This window comes from Muntiacus reevesi, chromosome 1, assembly GCF_963930625.1.
Source record: "Muntiacus reevesi chromosome 1, mMunRee1.1, whole genome shotgun sequence".
In the NCBI taxonomy this organism is placed as follows: Eukaryota; Metazoa; Chordata; class Mammalia; order Artiodactyla; family Cervidae; genus Muntiacus; species Muntiacus reevesi.
In genome coordinates this window covers 152820503-152840376 of record NC_089249.1, presented here as the reverse complement: position 1 = coordinate 152840376, position 19874 = coordinate 152820503, and the positions used below count along the sequence as shown (strand labels likewise).

Genomic DNA, 19874 nt, shown 5'->3' with positions numbered 1-19874 from the left:
GGACCACCAGGGAGCTCTCTACATTGAAGGTATTGTTAAAAATATTTTATTGAGAAATAATTTAAACTTCCAGGAAAGTGACAAGTTAAAAAAACAATCTATGTATGCTTTACCCAGATTCACCTGTTATTTACAGATTAACTTGTTTGCTTTATCAGTGTTCGTTTCTCTCCTTTTCTCTGCATAAAAAACTGAGGCATTGAGAAGTACATACATTGCATACATCAAAGTCCTTCACCCCTAAGTACGTTAATGCTTACTTCCTACAAATAAGGGTATCCTCTCACATCACCGCAGGACAGGCTCCACTTCAGTTTGACACTTTAACCCAGCGTCCTTCCCATCCAGTGAAGCTTCCAGCCTAGATCAGAACATGGTAAGTTTCTGTCATGACTCACCTTTATTTTTTATGTCATTGATATTTTTGCTGAATGTAGGTTCTTCCAACTCATTTAACAGAAAATGCCCCATTTTTAATTTGGTTGGTATTTCCTCAGAATTAGATGAATTATGCATTCTTGGCCAGAATCCTACCCAAGTGATGTTGTGTCCTTCTTGGGACATCACATCATGGGTCACTTAGATGTATGTCCTTCTGCCCCTCATTGATGATAAATTTTTACCCGGTCAAGGTGTTGTCTGGTTTCTCCACTGGATATTTCCCCTCTTAGAACAAATAACTGGTTTGGGTAGACACTCTGTGATCATGTGGAGATCTTACTCATTGAAACGTCCCCTTAGATTTAGCACTCTGATGTTTCTTGCCTGAGTTGATCTTTTACACACACACACACACACACACACACACACACACGACCTGGGTTTGATCCCTGGGTTGGGAAGATCCCCTGGAGAAGGAAATGCTACCCACTCCAGTATTCTTGTGTGGAGAATTCCATGGACTATTCAGTCCATGGGGTTGCAAAGAGTCAGACATGACTGAGTGACTCTCACTTCACTTTCACTTTAATGCCCAACCTGTGGGTGTGTCTGTGGGTGTGGGTGTGTGTGGGTGTGTGGGTGTGGGGTGTGTGTGTGGGTGTGGGGTGTGTGTGGCTGGGGGAGTGCTACACTACACAGTAGGTGGGATCTTAGTTCCCCAACCAGGGATTGAAATCACATCTCCTACTTTGGAAGTATGGAGTCTTAACCCCTGGACTGCCAAGAAAGTTCCCAGAGCCCTTCTTTCTTATTTACTCATTTAATTAACTTTCATTCTGGACTTGGGATTGCTCTTTGAATGGTTCTAATTCATTGTTTAGCTGAGCGCCCACACCCTTGTGACATGCTCCTGTTTCTTAATACTTCCTTTTCTGGCCTAAGAAGATGCCCCAGTGCCATCTTGTGCTTACCCTGCCCCAGCCTTAGAATCAGTTGGGTGTTTTTTTTAGTAGAAGTGGTATTAGAAGGCAAGACTCGGTTTTACCTGTGACATATGTGATGCATGCCGATCATTTTCTCCTTAATGAAAAATTTATTTTAGTCAGACCAAATAGATTTCACAACCCACGGTTTGAAAAACACTGCTCTAGGGCAGCTCACTTCCTCGTCACTGGCATCTTCTAAAACCCCAGCCCAAGCAGGAGGCTGGTCCCTCTGCAGTGAAAGGACAGCTCCAAAAATCCCCTAGACGGCAGTGCAGGCCCAAGACAGTGAGAGGCTGCTCCCCGGTGGCTGGAGCTAGGCCTAGTACTTGGCATTACAGACTGTGGAGCTCCCTTCAGGTTAGTAGCTGTTTTCTGAGGCCCAAAGGTGTCTGTTGTTTTTGTTTAGTCACTCAGGTCTGTCCGACTCTCGTGACCCCATGGACTGTAGTCCGCCAGACTCCTCTATCCATGGGATTCTCCAAGGCCAGAATACTGGAGGAGTGCCATGCCCTCCTCCAGGGAATCTTCCTGATCCAGGGATTGAACTGCATTGGATTCTTTACTGCTGAGCCACTGGGAAGCCCAAGGAGGGGAAAATCCACATTCTACATCTGCTGCTTCATAGGCTTCGCTGATCGTGGCTGCAGAGGGCTGGGATTGTAACCTTTCCCATAGACTGGGAGCTTCCAAAGGAAGAACGGGTGCCCACTGAACACCAGCTTGTGAGGACCAAGCCCTGGACTGTCACCCCCTAAACCTGACGGGCACAGGATGCACTTGTTAACAGAGGTAGTAGGAACTTGGGGTCCAACATCCAGCTTGGTCTACACTGGAGCTTCTACAGGAGCTGGCCCTCTTGCTTCTGTCCTATAGGAGTTACCTTTCTTCCTCCTCAGCTGAACAGACCTTGCAGTTGTACACGTTTCTTACAGATCAGTGCAAACCTTTCTAAGAACAGACTCTGTCCTTGCAGAGTCGGGTCCATTCTCAACTGCATAAAATGTCCTTTATATTTAATGAAATCATCTTGTGGAATTGGACATAAGATAGCCAAGACTAGTTTACTGTTTTCCCTTGTTTCACTTTTGTTTTTGTTTTTTTTCACTTTTGTTTTTATATACTGTATGCTGTATAGAACTGGAAACATCATGTTTCTAAATAAATAAGGCAGATTCTTCTATAATGTAAACTCAGATTGAGATATAGAGATCCTATAATGAGGAATAAAACTGCCATTCTGGTATTACTACATTTTAAAAAAATTACCAAGTTCTCACCAAATGCTAGGCAGTGTAGTTTCTCCAGTTTTTTTTAAATCAACATGTATCTGAGCACCTATTGGACTCTTGTTGGTCAGTTGCTCAGTCATGTCTGACTCTGCAAAGACATGAACTGCAGCATGCCAAGCTCCCTTGTCCTCCAGTATCTCCTGGAATTTGCTCAAATTCATGTCCATTGAGTCAGTGACACTGTTTAACTATCTGCTCCTGTCGCCACCTTCTCCTCCTGCCCTCGATCTTTCCCAGCATCGGGGTCCTTTCCAATAAGTCGGCTCTTCACATCAGGTGGCCAAAGTATTGGAGCTTCAGCATCAGTCCTTCCAGGAAATATTCAAAGTTCATTTCCTTTATGATTGACTGGTTTCTAGGGCTGTAGATAAATTGAACTTTGCCCTGTTTAAGTTCCCATCTAGTGTCTTCCCTCACCTACACTGGTTCCTGAATGCTGGTAAGCCCAGAATTTCCAACTAAATTTTCTTCTATCATAACTAGTCACTTGCAGAATAATTTATGCATTTAATGCATTTCAGACAATAAGAAATCTGCTGAACACTGTTTCTAGAAAAAGTCTGTGATAGTTGTTTGTTTTAATAATAATGCTGAAATAATTTTAGTAATGATGGTAACGGGACTTGGAGGACTATAATGTAGCCAGAAGGGAGAAGGAGCATAAGAGGAATGAGAGTGTCCATTTTAGAGTTTGGGAAGCTGAGGCTAAGAGAAGGGAAGAATCCATCTGTGATGGAACTGAATCAGGTGCAAGCTTCCTGGCGTAGCCTTCTGCCAGTCTCAGCCCCAGAGTTTCATCTTCAAAGCAGCTGCCTTAACTTAAGGGATAAATGAGTGTTTAAAAACTGCCCACAAATATTTGGAAAACAAGCACTAAAAAACTGGGAAGCAACAATATAGGTTTCAGAATAGAACCGTGAGAAAGGAGCGTAATAAAATGCAAACTAGTCTGCCCTTTAATTGTGAGCAAGACTTCCTGATTCTAAGATAAATTCCTTCCATATTGTATTCAGAAGAAAAGTATGTCCTATACAATTGAAATTTTAAAATTTAAAAATGATTTGGGTCATGGCTGGTTCCCAACTGCCCACAAATCACTAATCTGCACTGCTGAATTGCTGTATTTGGATAAATCTTAGCACAAGATGAGGCTGGGCAGGCTCCTCCCATGCCAGTGACCCCTGCATGCCTGGGCTACAACAAAGGCCTTTTAAGAACCTTAGTTTCTAAGTCCAGTGGGTGGTTTTTGCCTTGCCTCTCTCAGCCTGGAGGTTCTGGTTTTCAAAAAGCAAAGGGCAGTGAAGCAGAAAGAAATTGAACAGGTTATGATGAGAAATCGTTGAACCACAGAAAAAAACTTGCTATCCGATTTCTAGCAGAGGACTGAGTTTAGACATTCCTAGTACTGGTCAGAAACGTCAAGCCTTCTTAGCACTTACAAACCCTAAGGGAAGACTAGGTTGAGTCAGGAACCCTCTTCTGGTTCCCTCTCTGCTCTAGGCCACCTTATGAGGGCTGACAGCCCTCCTTTTCATTCTAGATGGCTGCTTGTATGACACACAGATATGACTGCATTTAAGTGTTAAGTCTCACATCTATGGAATTTTTAGTAAGTTAAGATTAGCCTTCTAGCTAGACTAGCTTTCTAGCTCTCAGAAGTTATCTGTTGTCCCTGTTGTTACACTATAAGCTCTGCTCTTAAGGGCAGGGAAGTGTGGTCCAGCTGCATCCCAGAAAAAGACGCACACACAAAAGCTCAATCCCAAACTTGTGTGTTGCAGGACTACAATTATCAGTAAGTTGAATGTATCTGCTTCATGTAGAGCCTTAAAATATTATCTTCAGGAATGCTTTGTTAAACAATGTTTCAAAGAAAGGGGGGAAAAGATGGGGTGTTAAAGTTTATTTTTAAGAGATGTAGACTATTGCAGTTTTGAACATTAAGTCTACTGCAAATATTGATATAAATCCCTCCATGATCTCCATCTGTTCACAAAAATAAATCCAAAGAATTTCTTGGGAAGAAATTTAGGGATTTCCCTAGGTGATTAGATGAAAAGGCAAGGCTTCTCCTGCCCTGTCTCTGAAGAGGAAGCCATAACTGTAGTTTCTGTCAATTAACAAATGTTACTGCCACTCTGGCTTTTAAAAAGTGATGGGGTGGGGGTGGTGGGGGGCAGTGACAGGGAGGAGCAGGGCTTTTGTTTAAGACTTTGATGGTTATTTTGTGAGAACATAAATCCCCCACAATGAATTAGACCTAGTTTCTTAAATCAGTTACATTCTACGTATTTATATATAAATTTTTTTTCTTTCTTCCTCAGTTAACAGTCTCAGTCTCAGGTACATGGACCTAACTCAAGATAACCTGCTCTCACTTCCCACCACACAGTCCTGAACAAAACCCCACTGAGCGCGTTGGGGAGCAGGGAGGCAGCGGCAGCAGCTGTCAGGAGACAAGGCACACGCGGGGCTGGGGCCAACTGAGCTGGGGGGACAGGCGGCTGCCGACCAACCAGTCACAGAACCCTGCCCCGCCCTGTGGGGAGGGGGTCCGATCACACTCGCGCTTTCCCATCCCTTACAGTTTTATCTTTTAAAGGCACGTCTAGAAATGGTGCAAATGGGGGCTGGGGCAGGCTGCAAACAGTTGATTCACAGGGGTTCAGGGGCTGGTTACAAGGCTCCACGGCAGAGCAGTGAGGCTGTCCTTGCCCTGCCCGGACAGAGGGAGGGGGAAACCCTGGAATCCAGCCTGCTTTGGTGGAGGCCTGGGGAGAGGCCAGCAATGGGAAAGACCAGAGCCGTGGTCAGTAATGCACGTGCTTAACAGGTCTTTGGTACTTGTTTAGCAGCATCTGCTTTATGTACAAAGACTTCTGTAGCCAGCGAAGCTCAGGGGGAAAAGCTGGAGAAGAGTCGCCGGCCTGACTCCACTCCAGCGTTGACCCTCTGTTGCACACGGGCACAGAGCACAGAAGTCTAAACTGCATGAGTGTCTGAGTAGGTTTCAGGAAGGGTTTCCTGACAACAGCCTGGGAGAGTTAGCTTCCTTCCCCAGTTCTACTGAATATCGTGAACCAACCTGAGCCCATCCCAACAGTTTTGCCTCTTGGTCTTCCTCACAGATGAGAAATTCCTCGGTTTTCTCCTTAGATATGAGTTGAGTACCGGAAGGGTTCCCATGGGGCCCGGGCAGACGTTCTAAGGGCCCAGAGAGCTGCCCACCTCACAGGCCCCTGGGCTCCAGGACCAGCCAGTTCTCGGTGACCATCTGCACGTCTTGGCCACTCAGGGGCTCCCGCAGCCTCACCTTCACCTCCAGCTTGCCCCCAGTGGGCTTCCTTCCATCCAGGACCTGTGAGGACCGCGGAGAGGGAGATGGTAACTGAGAGGTGGGGCGGGGACCGGCAGCTCCCCGTGCTCCAAGGTGAGAGAGAAGCTAAAGTATCCTGCATGTCAACAGAAGAGTCTCCATTTCCGGACAACCCCAACCTCCTGCTGTTTGGGTTCGGTGGTTTTAGGTACATCTCAGAAGATACATCAATCCAAATAAACGCCAGTGCTCGGAAGTGGGGGTGAGAAGCCTAGAGCTGTGCTGACTCAGTTCGCCCCACGGTCCCCATGGTAACTCCTAGAAGAAATGCTCTGGCTTTAAGGCACAGCCTGAAAACCACTGAGCCCAAACCCTCCGTTCACAGATGGCATGAGGGACACAGTCACACGGTTCACTGTGCAACAAGGTCAGGATATGCCCGCCTTTTCACCCACCATGTGCTTCCTCCTGTGCGGGAGACGAGGCAGCTGGAGTACAAAGCAGTGCTACAGGCTCTGAAGTCTGACCCACCTCACTGGGGCTGACACAAAGCAGGCCCCACTTAAGAACAACTCTCCCAAGCAGGCAGAGGCAATGTAGCAGGAAAAACCTCCCTCTGTGAAGGCACCAGCCGAGGTCTGGGCCCAGCTCTGCCACAGCCCCTTCTCTGCGGATCTCAGTTGCTATCGTCAGGGGCACATCCCTGTGAAATTCAGTGAGTTCAGGGCAGCTTAAGGAGTTGTCTGGGGGTGATTCCTAAGCAGACTAGCTGCATTCTGGTAGGTCCCTCCTTGGAACTACCTTATCAACTTTATGTCCAGAGTTTGTTCTACTTCATCGTGTTGCCAAAACTGCCTCAACAAAAGCCTGCTCCCAGATACCTGGGAATTCATGGGTGCCACATGGACAGCCATGATCAGGCCCCTCAAGGGAACATGAAGAGCTCAGAGTGTTGTGGAAAGAGTATAGCTACTTCCTTTCTGACACAATGACATTTTCTCAGACCCTCTGTATTTCATCATTTGTGAAATGGGAATAGCACATACTCTACAGCACACTTAAGGATATTTTTAAATTAACAAGCACCAAAAAACCTACAACAGGGATTCAGTGAATGCTGGCCCTTTTCTGGCCACGTCCTCCAGTTTGCCCACCTTACCTCCACAATCTCTCTGATCTCACACTCATTCTCCAGCCGCTCCAGTTTCAGGTGGGCTGTGCCAACCAGCTTGTCACTTCTGAAGAAGGATCTAGAAAGCCAAGAGTCAGCAGAGGACTGGACTGGGCAAGGACAGCAGAAATGAGCTGGCTAAAACCAGCACAAGAAAACTGAATAGGGGCAGGGGCAGCAACAGAAGCCAGTCCTTCCTCCCAGCCCACCTTGGCAGTGTTTGACCGATGGGCCCTCACCCTTTGTGGAAGATTTCAAACTTGATTCCTTTGTTTTGAATCACTCTCCTGAAGCCCCGGTGGTTTCGGTTGATATTTAGTTTGAAGAGTTGATCAAATTCTGCGAGAGGGGGAGAAGGAGGGACTTGGCTTGCAGGGATCTCCTGACCAAGTGGAAACTGGCCCACTTGCCTCCACTCTCTTTCTGCCTGCAATTCAGAGTTACTGCCACCAGAGGGAGGCAGAGCATCCAAATCCTGGCTTTGAAGTTCACCTGGACAGTTCTTGTTAGATGCAGATCGTATCAAAATGGGAATGGCCTGGAATGTGGAGTCAGGATTCCTGGACTCAAGTCCCATTTCCACCACCTCTGCTTTAAGGCCCTATGCAAATCCCTTTTCCTCTCTGAGCTTCAGCTTCCCCAACTACATTCGAGACATAGTAGTCATACCTGCCTTTATCTCCCAAGGTAAGTAGACCAAGTAAGATAATAGATCTGAAAGTACTCTGGAAACACAAGTGCTGCACACATTATCAGAGGGGGAGGGGGAGGAGGAAGCAGCCTGCATGTAGGTCCTCACCTGGAGAGTTTGTGTTTTTCACCACAGCTGTTTTGTTTTTTTGAGCCTGGTCCTAAAGCAGTGAGAAGAGAGAAGTCAGGACAGCTTGAAAAAAAAAAAACAGATACAGGCCCAGGAGCTCTGGTCTACATCAGTGCTGAGGGAAGGGACCCCGAGAGGGAATGAGACCGAGGGATGGGGAGAAAAAGAGCACAGGGCCTTGGAAGGGTAGATGGAGTTCACAGGACCCTCCTGCTTATTGGAACCTCACCGAATTAGGGTAGTGGAACTCAAACCGCACAAAAGCATCCAAGTCGTCAGGGGTCACCCCTAGGAAGGAGGAGGACGAGTCAGGGTCACAGGGAGTAGCCAGAAGCCCCAGCACTTGACGCAGAGGGAGAGCCACTGCCTCCTCCTGGCCAGGGCTGAAGCATCTGGACAAGAGTAGGGGTGGCCCCTACCTGGCGGGGCTGGGAGGTTCATTCCCCGGACAACAATCAGATGCATTTCTGTGCTGTTGAGTTCTGCAAAGATCCTAGAGCCAGGAAGCAAGGAAAGCAAAGTGAAGGAGAGCAGTGGGAAAAGGCTCCCTTTTCCAATGCCTGCCTATCCAGCGGGGTGGCGGCCAAGAGGAGAGTGGGCCCAGGGAGGCAAAACTTGCCTGAGCAGCAGAGCTGGAGTGAAGGCCTCTCGGTCTGTGACTACTACAGGGCTCCTGCCCCAGCGACTACACAGCTCCAAGCCCCTCCTCACAAGCAGGCACCACATCCTGCCCCTCTCCAGCCCCAGGGCCTATGTCAGGGCCAAGCCCGAGCAGCCTAACTCAAGGGACCTAAGTCTCCACCCCTGGCTCCCAGCCTCTTGCCCAGTCCTGCATGGAGCCACCGTCTCCCTTAAGCTTTGGCACCTCACAGTCTGGAATGTTTTCAACTCAAAGTGGTGGCTAGGAGGGTCAAGGCCTTGAGCCTGGGCCAGCTGCAGGATCTCAAGCTGCTTCTTGCGGTCTTGAGCAAGCTTCTCAAACCTGACAGGAAAAGGTGTGCACATCAGTGCGGCAGTGCTCACTTCCTGCTCCTCACCCCACAAGCTGTAGCCCCAGCTCTGCACTCACCGGGTGGTCTCAGCCACATTGCCCTGGTGCATGAACTGCTTGGAGAACAGCAGACACTTCTGAAAAGGGGGGTTCAGAGTGACTCCGTGGTCCAGGACAGGACCCAGCTAAGCTGGCCTTGAAGGCCTGACTTCTGAAAGCGCCAACCTTCTGTAGCCTCACCCCTCTCCTTCTCCAACATAATAACCCAAGGTCACTGTTCCCAAGTCCCACTGCACTAAGTTTTTGCTGTTTCCTCTACTGGGGATAGCCATTCCCCCAGATTCCCTTAGCAAATTCCTTTTCTTCCTCATCACTTTAGCAACCAGACTTGTAGGCAGCCATTCAGATAGACACACCATCAGATAGACATACATACACTCCTCAAACACTTCTTTCTCCCTTCAAGGTAATTCCCCCTGCACTCTGTTGTTTGAACTTCATAGCCCTGCAAGAGGGGTATTAATCATCCTATTTTACAGATAAGGAAAATGTGGTTTAGAGAAGAGAAATTCCTTACCCAAGATCTCACAGCCAGTAAGCTGAAGAGCTAGAATCTGAACCCTATCTTGCCTTTCGCCAAGGGGAGGCTATGGGCACTGGAAGGGGAGGACTGACCTCATGTTGCTCCAGAAGCATTTTCTGTAGCTGGGCATACACCTCCTCAGCCTTCTGAGAGAGTCGCAGGTCCTCATGGTGGATCAGGATGAAGTCACCCTCCTCATCCGTTAAGGGTGAAGGTACCTGTCCAGGTCACAAGGCCCCTCAGGGGCCCTCAAGAGTCAAATTATTCCTCTACTGAGCCAACAGACCAGAAGTCTACGCTAAATGTTCCTCCAGCTTCCAGTAACAATGATGGCAACTCACTGCTTGCCACCCTGTCCCAGTGCAATGCTCTGTCACTGGCCTTGCCCGGCCTGGTCACGTCTCACCACAGGCAGGCCCCCGGGCTCTCTTGGGGTCACGGGACAGGGAGACACACAAGCAAAAGAGTTCTCAGCTGTCACCGCATCCTATTCAAGTCCCACCTCCTCCAAGCAACCTTGTTCACGGTCCTGCTCATCAGGACTGCCACCCACCTCTCTGCCTGAGAAGTCCTGCTGCTTAACCAGGCAACACTCACCTTGGAGAGGTCCACGGGGCGGCCAGCTCGCACCTGGGTGATCTGAGCCTCGAGGGATTTGGCCACCCGCAGATGGGCTTTGGCCTTCTCCAGGTCCCGGCCACGCTTGGCCTGCAGGGCTGCCCGCTGGTACTGCAGTTTCCGTGCCTCCAGCAGGGTCAGCTGCTCTCGTGCTGGAGGAGGGGACATAGGTGAAGCCATGCCACCTCTCACCACAGCCTCCCCTCCCTCCCTCTTCTCTGCAGCTCACCGGATGGACTCAGCACCTCCTTAGAACTCGAGGCCTTGGGCTCAGGCAGGGGCCGCGATGAAGGGACGACAGGCTGTGCTGGCTTCTTGGCCGCTGGGGCCTGCGCTGGGGGCTCATCCTGCAGGCGCCCAGGAGGCTCTCACAGGGGTTCTGTTTCCCACCCTGGCCACGGCAGTTCCCTGACTCGGACTCTCTTCATAACACTGTACTCACTCACTGTGTGACCTGAGAGGAATGGCTTTCCCTCATGGACCCTAGAGAATCTCAGAACCAAAAGTCTCAAAAGTTCTCTGCGCTAACCTCCCAACGTGAGAAAGTAGGGGGAAGGGGATCGAACTGGGCTCTGAAGTCAGAAAGACCTTGGTCTGAATCCAGCTCTGTTAATTCCTAGCTGGGTACCTAGCCCAAGTTTTTTTCTCTATAAAATAAAAGCAAAAATATCTACCTTGCTGAGCTTGTTAATATGGGCACCAATGGCTGGGTTTACCCCTTATCAGCTATTTCCCCCCACCAGTCCCTGGAGTCTTGGGCCCTCAGCCAAACCTTGTCCTCATCCTCCTCTTCCTCTACTGGGGCTGTATCCTCTGAGGAGGCCAGTTTCTGGGCAGTTGCTAAAGTAGCTGTCATCATATCCTCCTCAGTAGCCACGGTGGGCTCCAGGCCAGGTATAGGGGGGAATCCTGCAGGAGAGAGACACTGGGAGAGGGTTCAGGGAGCCTTGAGGATGCATCAGGCTGCTGTGGGTCCTGTTGGGGTCTTCTTGGGCATGGCTGGGATGGGTGGTTCCCCCAGGGTGGAGGTTGACGTGTGAGAAATCATTTCTCCCTCCCCTCCATCCTGCTCAGAGACCTCATGAGCCCCAGGCCAAACCCCACTCACCTGGAGGAACAGGCAGCTCGGCAAAGTCAACCTTCCGTCCTGCCTGGTGGGCCCGAATGGCATCTTGATATTGCTGCAAGAGGAGGGAGGGAAGGACCCATGGTGGGCAGCGGTCACAGGCTCCACTTAGGCAGAGGCAGAAAGAGAAAGATGAGGACAGCAGCCCCAGGAGGAAGGAGAGCCCCTGAGACAGCAAGAGCTCCAGAGACACAGACAAGATGAAGACTCAGAGACCAGGGAGCAGACGGACAGAGCTGGTCCAGGAGGGAGGCTGTAGCCCACCTTGGCAATGCGCTCGTGCATCCGGGCCTTGCGCTCATCCCCACTGCCCCGAGCGTGGGTGCCTGCCTCACGGTACTTGTTTAGCCTCTGCTGCAGGGCATCCAGCACTGTCTGTGGCTCAGCAGGGGCCACTTGAAAGGAGAAAGGAGACAGCATTAGCTCTGCCTGCCTCCCCACAGGTCCCCACTCCACAGTGTCTCCAGTCCTACCCGGGGCTGCTGGGATGTCAGAGGTCATCACTGGGTGCATTCGCTCCACTGCCGGGGGTGTATCTGAGGGCGCTGTGGGGGCCTGGGAAGCCTGTGGAAGGGGCTTCAGGTCTGGGGAATCCAGAGCAGAGGTGTAGGTATGGGTAGGGGTGCTTGGCCAGCCCTGGCCCTAGCCTGAGCAGGCTCCCCCCACCACCCCGATACTGACCCTCTGGTGCTGGGGGCATGGCACTCAGGTCCACAGGCTGCCCCTTCTCCAGGGCCTCCAGGACAGCACCAAATCTCTGCAGTAGGAACAAGGTGGGAACATAAGCCAGGGAACCCCAAGGATCTGGGCTGAAAACCCCCCGCAGACCAGTCTCACTGAAGCTTGGCCAGGTCACTGCTCACATCTGTGAAATGAGGGACTGAACACAGGGCCTCTGAAGCAGATGCCATACCTTCCCAACCCTCATGAGCTCTCGGGCACGGTCTAGGTCTCCAGCCCGCTTGGCATTCAGAGCAGCCACTTTGTACTCTCTCTGTCGGGCCAACAGCAGGGCCCGTGGGTCTGGGTCTGAGTCGGGTGGGGCAGAAATACCAGGGCTGCCCAAGAGGCTTGTCTCAGGCTGGGAGGGGTTGTCTATGGAGAAACAAGAGAAAGTATCAAGGTCAAAGAAGGTTTCCAGTGCCTCCAGGTCTGGCTAGCCTGAGAACATCTTAGGGAAGTTGTGACTGACACAGCCACATGTCACTGACAGGGTCACTGACATGGCCATGGACAATGGCAGGATGGCGAGGCAGGCCTCAGGCCCTGACCTTGGGAACTAGGATGGGATCTGACTGTCTCCAGATACCTGGCTCCACAGAGGGGGCAGCTGGAGGTTCTGCTTCAGGGCTCCTATCGGTTGCTTCCTGGGGGGCCAAGGGCCTCCTGCCCAAGGCCACTGGAGGCGGGATCTCATCCTCACTGATCTTCCTGCCTTTCTTCACAGCAGCCAGCTGGGACTCTAGTGTCTGAGGGGGAAAAGAACCAGAAACCTAGCCAGCCACCACGGACTGCAGCCTGCCCAAAGAGAGGCCAGGGGTCCTTCACCTCCACATTCTGGTGGGGAGGCTTCCCCTCCGCTGGACCAAGCTCCTCTGGTGCTTCACCCTCTGCCTTCACTGCCCTCGGCCTCACTCCTCCCAGCCCTGGTGCCCAGCCAAGCCCAACGCACCTTCAGGCCGCGCTCACAGCGCCTGGCTTTGGCCGCTTCGCCTGCCTCCTTAGCACTGGCTGCAGCATCCCTGTAGTTGCGGATTCGATCCTCCAGCAGGGCCTGCAGCCCCGAGGGCCCTCCAGCCTGTGGATACTTCAGTTCAGGGCCTGGCCACTCCAGGGCTACCTAGTCCCCTGCCACTCCCTCCTTGCAAGGAAGCTGTCCCAGAACACGAAGCTCCTGGATTCAAGGAGAAGGAGGGTCTAAAAGCCTCAAGGTGGGAGACAAAGACTTAATGGAGAGGCCAGAGGCCATGTCAGAGGCAAACACAGAGGCCCAGACAATCTGTGGAGGCCGGGAAATGGCTGTGGGGGGCGGTATGGGAGAACAGAGAGGCCTTTGAGGCCGGCAGTCACCAAGGAGTTTCTCGTGCTCAGTCTCGGCTTGGGCAGCTGCTGGAGGAGGGCCCTGGAAAGGGTCATTACTGCAGCGTTCCTATACAAGCTGTGCTCCACGAGTGTCCTACACGGGCACGCAGGCACGAAGGACACAGCCAAAGGCACACTGGAGACTCCAGAACCTACCTGAGCTGCTGGGACTGGGGCTGTCAAGAGAGCTGCCTGCACCGGAGGTTCAATGTTTTCCTGTTCCTTCTCCTCCTCAGGGCCACCCAGGCTGGCTGTCTCATCACCATCCAAGGCCCCAGCCTCCTCATCTGTACCCAGGACCTCCTGCAGCTCTGTCTGGGGAGACACAGGTCCCAAGAGTTTGGAGCCTCATGATCAAACCCACGACAGGACCTGAGAATAAAGGACACTCTCCTCCAGCCGTATTTCCCAGCGTCACTCACTGTGCCTGAAAGTCCCCTTTACCAGAACACTCCTACACCCTTCCAATCTGATCAGGGACAGCCCCCAAAACAGTGACGCCTCCGTATCTGAGAATCCCCAAGTACAGAGCTCAGATGTCAGGAGACGTCTCACACCGTACAGACAGGACAAGGGCCCAGGAAAGGCAAGGCACTCGCTCAACATCAGCGCACACAGAGGGACAAACCCAGGCCTCCTCCACAGCTTGACCACAGAGCCCCCGACACCAGCCTGGCAGACGCACCAGCAAGTCTGCATCCTCCTCCAGCCCTTCCTCCTCTTCCTCTTCTTCCACATCCCGCATGCAGTCCGCCGCCAACTTTTCAATGTGGGCCATAGGCAGAGGGGCTGGGGGGAGGGGGTCACAGAGGGTCAGAGCAACACGGAAAAGGTTTCCAAGGAGTAGAGGACGGTCTTCAATCCACTGCACTGGCAGATACACCCAGGCAGCTTCCTTCCACAGCCAGAGTCCCACCTCTGCAGGGACACTTTTCCAGGCCCTCCAACAAGCATCAGGCTACTGCCTTCTCAGCCCTTTTACTGTGGCAGTTATTCACAGACATTGCCATCCGTTCCCCCTAACCACACCTTTCATAAATAAAGATTTTTAACTTGTGAGCTTCCCAATGATTCCACAAAATAGGTAATACTGGGAATTCCCTGGCCAGTCCAGTGGTTAGAACTCTGTACTTTCACATCTGAGGACCCAGCCAGGGAACTAAGATCAGATAAGCCACGCAGCACAGGTACCATTCCCCCCGCCCCAAAGGTAATATTATCCCCATTTTACATATGAGTAAACTGAGAACTTTATTAATTTTCCTAACATGGCAATCTTGGTAAACAGCAGAGCCAAGATTCAAACCCAGGCTCATCAGACCCAAAGCAGGTTTGCACTGAGAAAGAAGTGATGGCCATGGTTCTCCCAGACCAGTCAGTCCCTTCAGGGTCCTCTCCTTGTCCTCAGCTCAGGGACATGTGGGATGGGAGATGGTTTTCTCTGAGGGTTCCTGGCTCTCTCTGACCTCACCCAACAGGCTTCAGGTCTCTGTCCTCTTCAGGCTGGGGAGGAAGATACCACTTATTCGTTCATTTGATACAATTTCTGTGCACTCAATTGTGTGACCGATTCAGTCTGTGCTGAGTCCCTAGCCTATACCAGGCCCAGAGACTCAGACTGTCCAAAGGGAGAGGGTGCAACCCAGGAAGGAGTGAGCTCCCCCCACACAACACACAGTAAGTGAGCAGAGCAAGATGGCCTCTTGGTGGGAATGCTGCAGATGGGACATGAATTCAGAAGGACCAGGTGATCTGGCTGGCTCCCCGCAGCTGTGAGGAAAGGCCCCTCCAACCACCTGCCTGAGCCCACCTGGTCCCCGCACCAAGTGTGGCAAACTCACCCTGCCCCTTGGGTGCTGGTTTCCTGCCTGTGGTCCCTGCTTCCCCAGTGAGAGCCAGCAACTCAGCCTCCAGGTCCCCATCGTCTTCAGTCTCCTCCACCCCCAGCAGCATGTCCTCAGGGCTGAACTCCACAAAGAGCCCGAGCTGAGAGCAGAGAAGGTTTCTTAAGAACCATACAATGAGGAGAGGGTGGAGCCCAGACCAGAGTCAATCCCCAGGAGCTAAGCGGCTCCCTGTGGGCCTGAAGTGCAGAAAGCGAAACTAAGGCCTGAAAACGTTACTCCTTGGGACACTTATCTCCCTGGTGACTCTACAAAGAACTCAGTAAGATCACACTGCCATTACTATTACTAACAATAACAGCACCAGCTGCCAGGCAGGGTCCCTGGCAGCCTATGTGACTATCTTAGTTTTCAAAATCCTAAGGTAGATCCTATTTCCTTTTAAATTGTGGTAAAACACATGTAACATGAAAATTACCATCTTAACCATTTTTAAGTGTAGAGTTCAGTGGCATTAAATACATTCACACTGTTGCATAACTATTATCACCATCTTGCAAAACTGAAACTCTACACCTATTAAACAACTCCCCATTTCCCCTCCGCCCACCTCGAGGGTAACCACTGCTCTACTCTCTGTCTCTATGAGTTTGGCTACACTACCTAAAGTGGGTCCTATTTTTATCTCCATGTTCAGATGAAACTGAGACAGCCCTGAGAGTGTGGCAGGGCTAGAATTTAAAATAAGGTCTTAAGGGACTTCCCTGGCAGTTCAATGATTAAGACTCCATGCTTCTACTTCAAGGGGAGTAGGTGTGATCTCTGGTCAGAAAACTATAATAAGATCTCACATGCCACAAGTTGCAGCCAAAAAATTTTTAAAATAAATAAAATAAATGAGGTCTTGTGACTTGAGTCTATGCCCTTTATCCTACCACCTCCCTTACCTGCCTCTTTTAAGACAGTAACAATACGCTAAGAAGTCTCAAATTTGGGCCCAAAAGAAATAAAGGGAGAAAGTGAGCACGCAGATCCAATCAGAACACCCTAAATTCTGGTGGTTCCTGAACTCTCTGGATCGTTCACATGGAGGTGGCCATTGCAGGAGGAAGCCTGGGTTGAAACACAAGAGAGTTCAGGCCTTAGCTTCCACATGTGTGTGCCAGGGGCTGGTCCACAGGGTCTCCATGGGTTCTGCCAGCTCCAGGAGGTATGGCTCAAAGTCGCTAGACTTAACAAGGAAACCACACAGGTGACCAGTTTGCCCAAGTTGTCAGAGACCCTTACCCTCGGACTGACTCAGAAGTGAAGGTGAAGGAGGCTATATCCATACCTGCTTGGCAGCTGCCATACCCTGGCCACTGGCCGGAGGGCCCTTCCGAGGTCTTGGCCCTGGCATCTTGACAGCCTGGATACCTGTCTAGTGGGGAGTGGAAGAAACTCAGAAGGGAGCAGCTTACAAGCCCCGCCCCCAACAGGTGTGGTTAGTAAACTCCCAACTCGGAGAAAGAAGGCAATGCTTAATATGCTTAACATCCAAGGCTGAAATACCTAAGCTGGAAGTAGAGCACTGAAGCAAGCAACACAGAAGATGGAAGGGAGAGGACCACCTATTAATACCGTTAAGAGGGGAGAGTGGACACAATAAAGTCACTGAACTGATTTAATCTGGATTAAACCCAAGAGGTTGAGTGGTGAGTGGCCTAAGAAGGCAGATCAGGGAAGTTAACTCCAGGTTCAGGGAGGGTGTAAGGCTTGGCAGGATTCAGAAAGGCTCTAAAACGGTGCTGTTAAGCATGGCTGCGCTATGTGGCTACTGACGTTTAAATTTAATCAAGTTAAATTTTCTGTCCTTCAGTTAGTGGCTACCATGGGCCAGCACAAATAATGAGCATTTTCATCACTGCAGCAAGTTCTATTGGACAGTTCTGCTCTAGAGAAATCTGATTCGGTATTCTGATTCTCTCGGAGATCTCACAACCATTTACTGGACCTACTATGTATCAGACCTTGTGCTAGGCACCCGAGGGCAGGAGTGGATGTGACGTGCCCTCAGCTCTCAAAGAACAGTCACGAGGTGGGGAGCCCCTCACCACTGGACAAAACCCAAACAGGGATGTGCCAGGCGCCGCGGCTGCCCAGGGCCGGCCCTTATCCAGCAAAGAGAGAAAAGGCTTCTTGGAGAAGGTGATGCCTGTGCTGAGTCACGAACATGTTGAGGAGGAGGGAGGGGAATAGGATTCCAAACATAGGGAACAACCTGATAATGGTTCTGAGGTGACAACAGCTTGACTTGCACAGGGCAACTGAGCTGGGATTAGTGCGGCATACAGTGTGAGACAAGCGAAACTGAAAATGTGAGCAAGGGGCAAATGAGGAAAACTCTGAAGCCTCAAGTAGTTTGGGCACGGTTCTGAAGGCAGAGGACGTGAGGGGATGAGGTCGGCGATTCAGAAACATGCCCCCTGTCTGCAGAAAGGACGGACGGGAGGAGGGAGAACGCAGGCTGGACACCGAGCATCGTGAATCGGTCCCGGAGAAAAGGGGAGAGGCTGGGGGACCGTGAAGGCGGTGTTGGGGAAGGAGAGAAGTGGACCTAATCCAGAGTTAGGGGTACAACCAGCAGGACTCCGAGATTAACTGGTTGTGCGCGCGCGGGAGGAGGCGCTCAGAGTGACTCCAAGGCGTCAGATTTCAGTGACTTGGGTGTACGGCGGGTGGTCAACTGAGCGGGGGACACGAAGTGAGTGGGTCGGCGAGACCCGCCAAGTCTGCGGCTCCGGGCGCGCCCGGCTGGGAGCAGCGGTGCTAGACCCAGACGCAGGCTCTGGAGAGAGGAGGACAGGGAGTGCGCAGGCGAGGCGAAGCCGGGGACCCCACTCCCGCGGCAGGACGCGCCGCCCTGCCCAGCCCTGCCCGGCCGCCTCCATCTCCCCCGCCGTCCCCTCCTCTTCCCTCGCCAGAGAGCGGGTTCGCGGCATACCTCGCGGCGGATCCGAAACCGACCCGGGCCTTCTCCCGCCCGGTGCCGCCCAGGCCTCCCGCAGCCCCTGGGCCGCCGAGGCAGCCGTGACAGGAAGCGCCCCCGCGGGAGACGCCTCGCGCTCTAACACGTGACTCCACAGCCGGTGCGGCGCGGATCACGCATGCGCAACGCGAAGCGGGCGTGGCGCTCCAACAGGTGACTCCAAGGGTGGAGTTCTCAGCGCGCAGGCGCCTTCGGGCAGGTAACGCGAAGTTATCTGGGCGGGTCTTTGGGCCGTCCCAGGTTGTTCCGCTTCTGGAGCAAATGCAGCAGCCTCGCCGTCTGTACTAGCCCATTCACAGGTTTCCCGCCAACCTTCCTCCCTCACTCCCCTTCCCGAGGTTGCCTGGGTGCACGCTCACCTATCTAGCTTCAAGTCCTCGTCCCGCCCCTATCGGCGCGGAGGGGAGCGTGGTGCGGCCGCCGCCCTATAGGAGTGATTTGTCTGCCTTGCCATCTCTTTCTGTGTCTTTTATAATTTGAGTCTCTAGGGAAAGGGGCTCACAGATTCCTCTTAATCTTGCAGTATCTAAAGTTACCTTTTCTAATCAGAAGGTGGGTTTAATCCTTAAGATAGGAGAGGCAGTACTCATTGCACCTCTTTATAAAGTCACTTCAGTTCAACACCAAGTTCTTACTCTCCTACCCTGCAAGTGTAAGGGGGTAGTGTAAGGGGGGGTCGGGGGAGAGATGCTACCTTCTGGAACCTTGCGAATCGTTTCCTCCTGCCTGTCTCCTAAACTTCTGAATTATCTTCCAGTTTCCTTGGACAAAGAGCTTTCCCACCTCCTTTTTGGTGATTTCTCCGAGGAAGAGACCGTCTTTACTATTTTATATTTTTTTAAACTCAGCTTAAAAAAACAAAAACAAACTAACAAACAAAAAAACTCAGCTTTTCTTCTTGGCATACCGTTTGGCATGCAGGATCTTAGTTCCTTGATCAGGGATCCATCCAGTACCGCTGCAGTGGAAATGGAGTCTTAAGCACTGAACCATCAGGGAATTCCGCATCTTTATTGTTTTAAAATGGGAATTGCAGGGAATCCCCTGGCGGTTCAGAGGTTAAGACTCCGGGCTCTCACTGCAGAGGGCCCAGGTTTGGTGCGGCAACCAAGATCCCACAAGCCACAAGGGGTAGCCAAGAAAAAAAGTGTTAGAAGTAAATAAAGTGGAAATTTCACTCCTGTATTTCTTTTCATTAAATTTGAATGATAAATAGTTAAGACATTCAAAAATGTACAATATGTAACATTCGCTAAAATGCAAGCTACTTAAAGGCAGAAGTTTTTGTGCTTTATTTAGGGCAGTGCATGGTACATAGTAGGCACTCAATGGTTTCTATTTCTTGTGTGAGTTAAATACATGGGCACTTACCTCAAGTTTGAGAAATATAGTTGAAGCCACCTCTCCACCTCTCATGTTGCAACCCTTTCCCAAAGAGATATCCACTCTCCTGATTTTGGTATTCCTGAGCATTACTACTGCTAGTAGACATATTGTACTATGTATGTGCACATCCTTAAATAGCCGGTAGTATTTTTTGCTAGCTTTAACATTTTATCATTATCACTGCCTGCACATATTTTTCTTTAACTCCTTTTTATACTCAACCTTGGTTTTAAGCTTCATCCATTGATCTTAC

The 19874-nt window shown here is 51.1% G+C and overlaps 1 protein-coding gene across 3 annotated transcripts; it reads right to left on the bottom strand.

Moving 5' to 3' along the window:
• Positions 1 to 30: 30 nt before the first annotated feature.
• CC2D1B (coiled-coil and C2 domain containing 1B) lies at positions 31 to 18327 on the bottom strand. Of its 3 annotated transcripts, none has more exons than XM_065913124.1 (25): positions 18191 to 18327; positions 16541 to 16627; positions 15205 to 15349; positions 14049 to 14152; positions 13520 to 13678; positions 12954 to 13079; positions 12591 to 12750; positions 12195 to 12376; positions 11963 to 12038; positions 11755 to 11865; positions 11546 to 11676; positions 11264 to 11336; positions 10928 to 11064; positions 10385 to 10502; positions 10135 to 10307; positions 9630 to 9755; positions 9033 to 9091; positions 8829 to 8945; positions 8383 to 8456; positions 8193 to 8251; positions 7943 to 7994; positions 7383 to 7482; positions 7132 to 7222; positions 5885 to 6014; positions 31 to 3474 (listed from the first exon to the last, which is right to left on the bottom strand). In XM_065913124.1, exons 2-24 carry the CDS (start codon positions 16604 to 16606, stop codon positions 5886 to 5888), a joined length of 2568 nt encoding a protein of 855 aa, XP_065769196.1. In that variant the 5' UTR covers positions 16607 to 16627; positions 18191 to 18327; the 3' UTR covers positions 31 to 3474; position 5885. The 3 variants fall into 3 exon arrangements, with proteins under 3 accessions (XP_065769196.1, XP_065769203.1, XP_065769188.1); XM_065913131.1 differs by having other exon boundaries at positions 31 to 361; XM_065913116.1 differs by adding an exon at positions 17828 to 18034 and having other exon boundaries at positions 31 to 6014; positions 18191 to 18301.
• Between the last annotated feature and the right edge of the window lie 1547 nt (positions 18328 to 19874).

Excerpts from the sequence above, each read along its gene's own strand:
- CC2D1B (XM_065913124.1), bottom strand. The coding sequence starts at position 16,606 with ATGCCAGGGCCAAGACCTCGGAAGGGCCCTCCGGCCAGTGGCCAGGGT. Across the intron at positions 15,350-16,540 it reads GTATGGCAGCTGCCAAGCAG|CTCGGGCTCTTTGTGGAGTT; the intron begins GTATGGATATAG and ends CTCTGCTCTCAG. Across the intron at positions 11,677-11,754 it reads TGACATCCCAGCAGCCCCGG|TGGCCCCTGCTGAGCCACAG; the intron begins GTAGGACTGGAG and ends TCTCCTTTCAAG.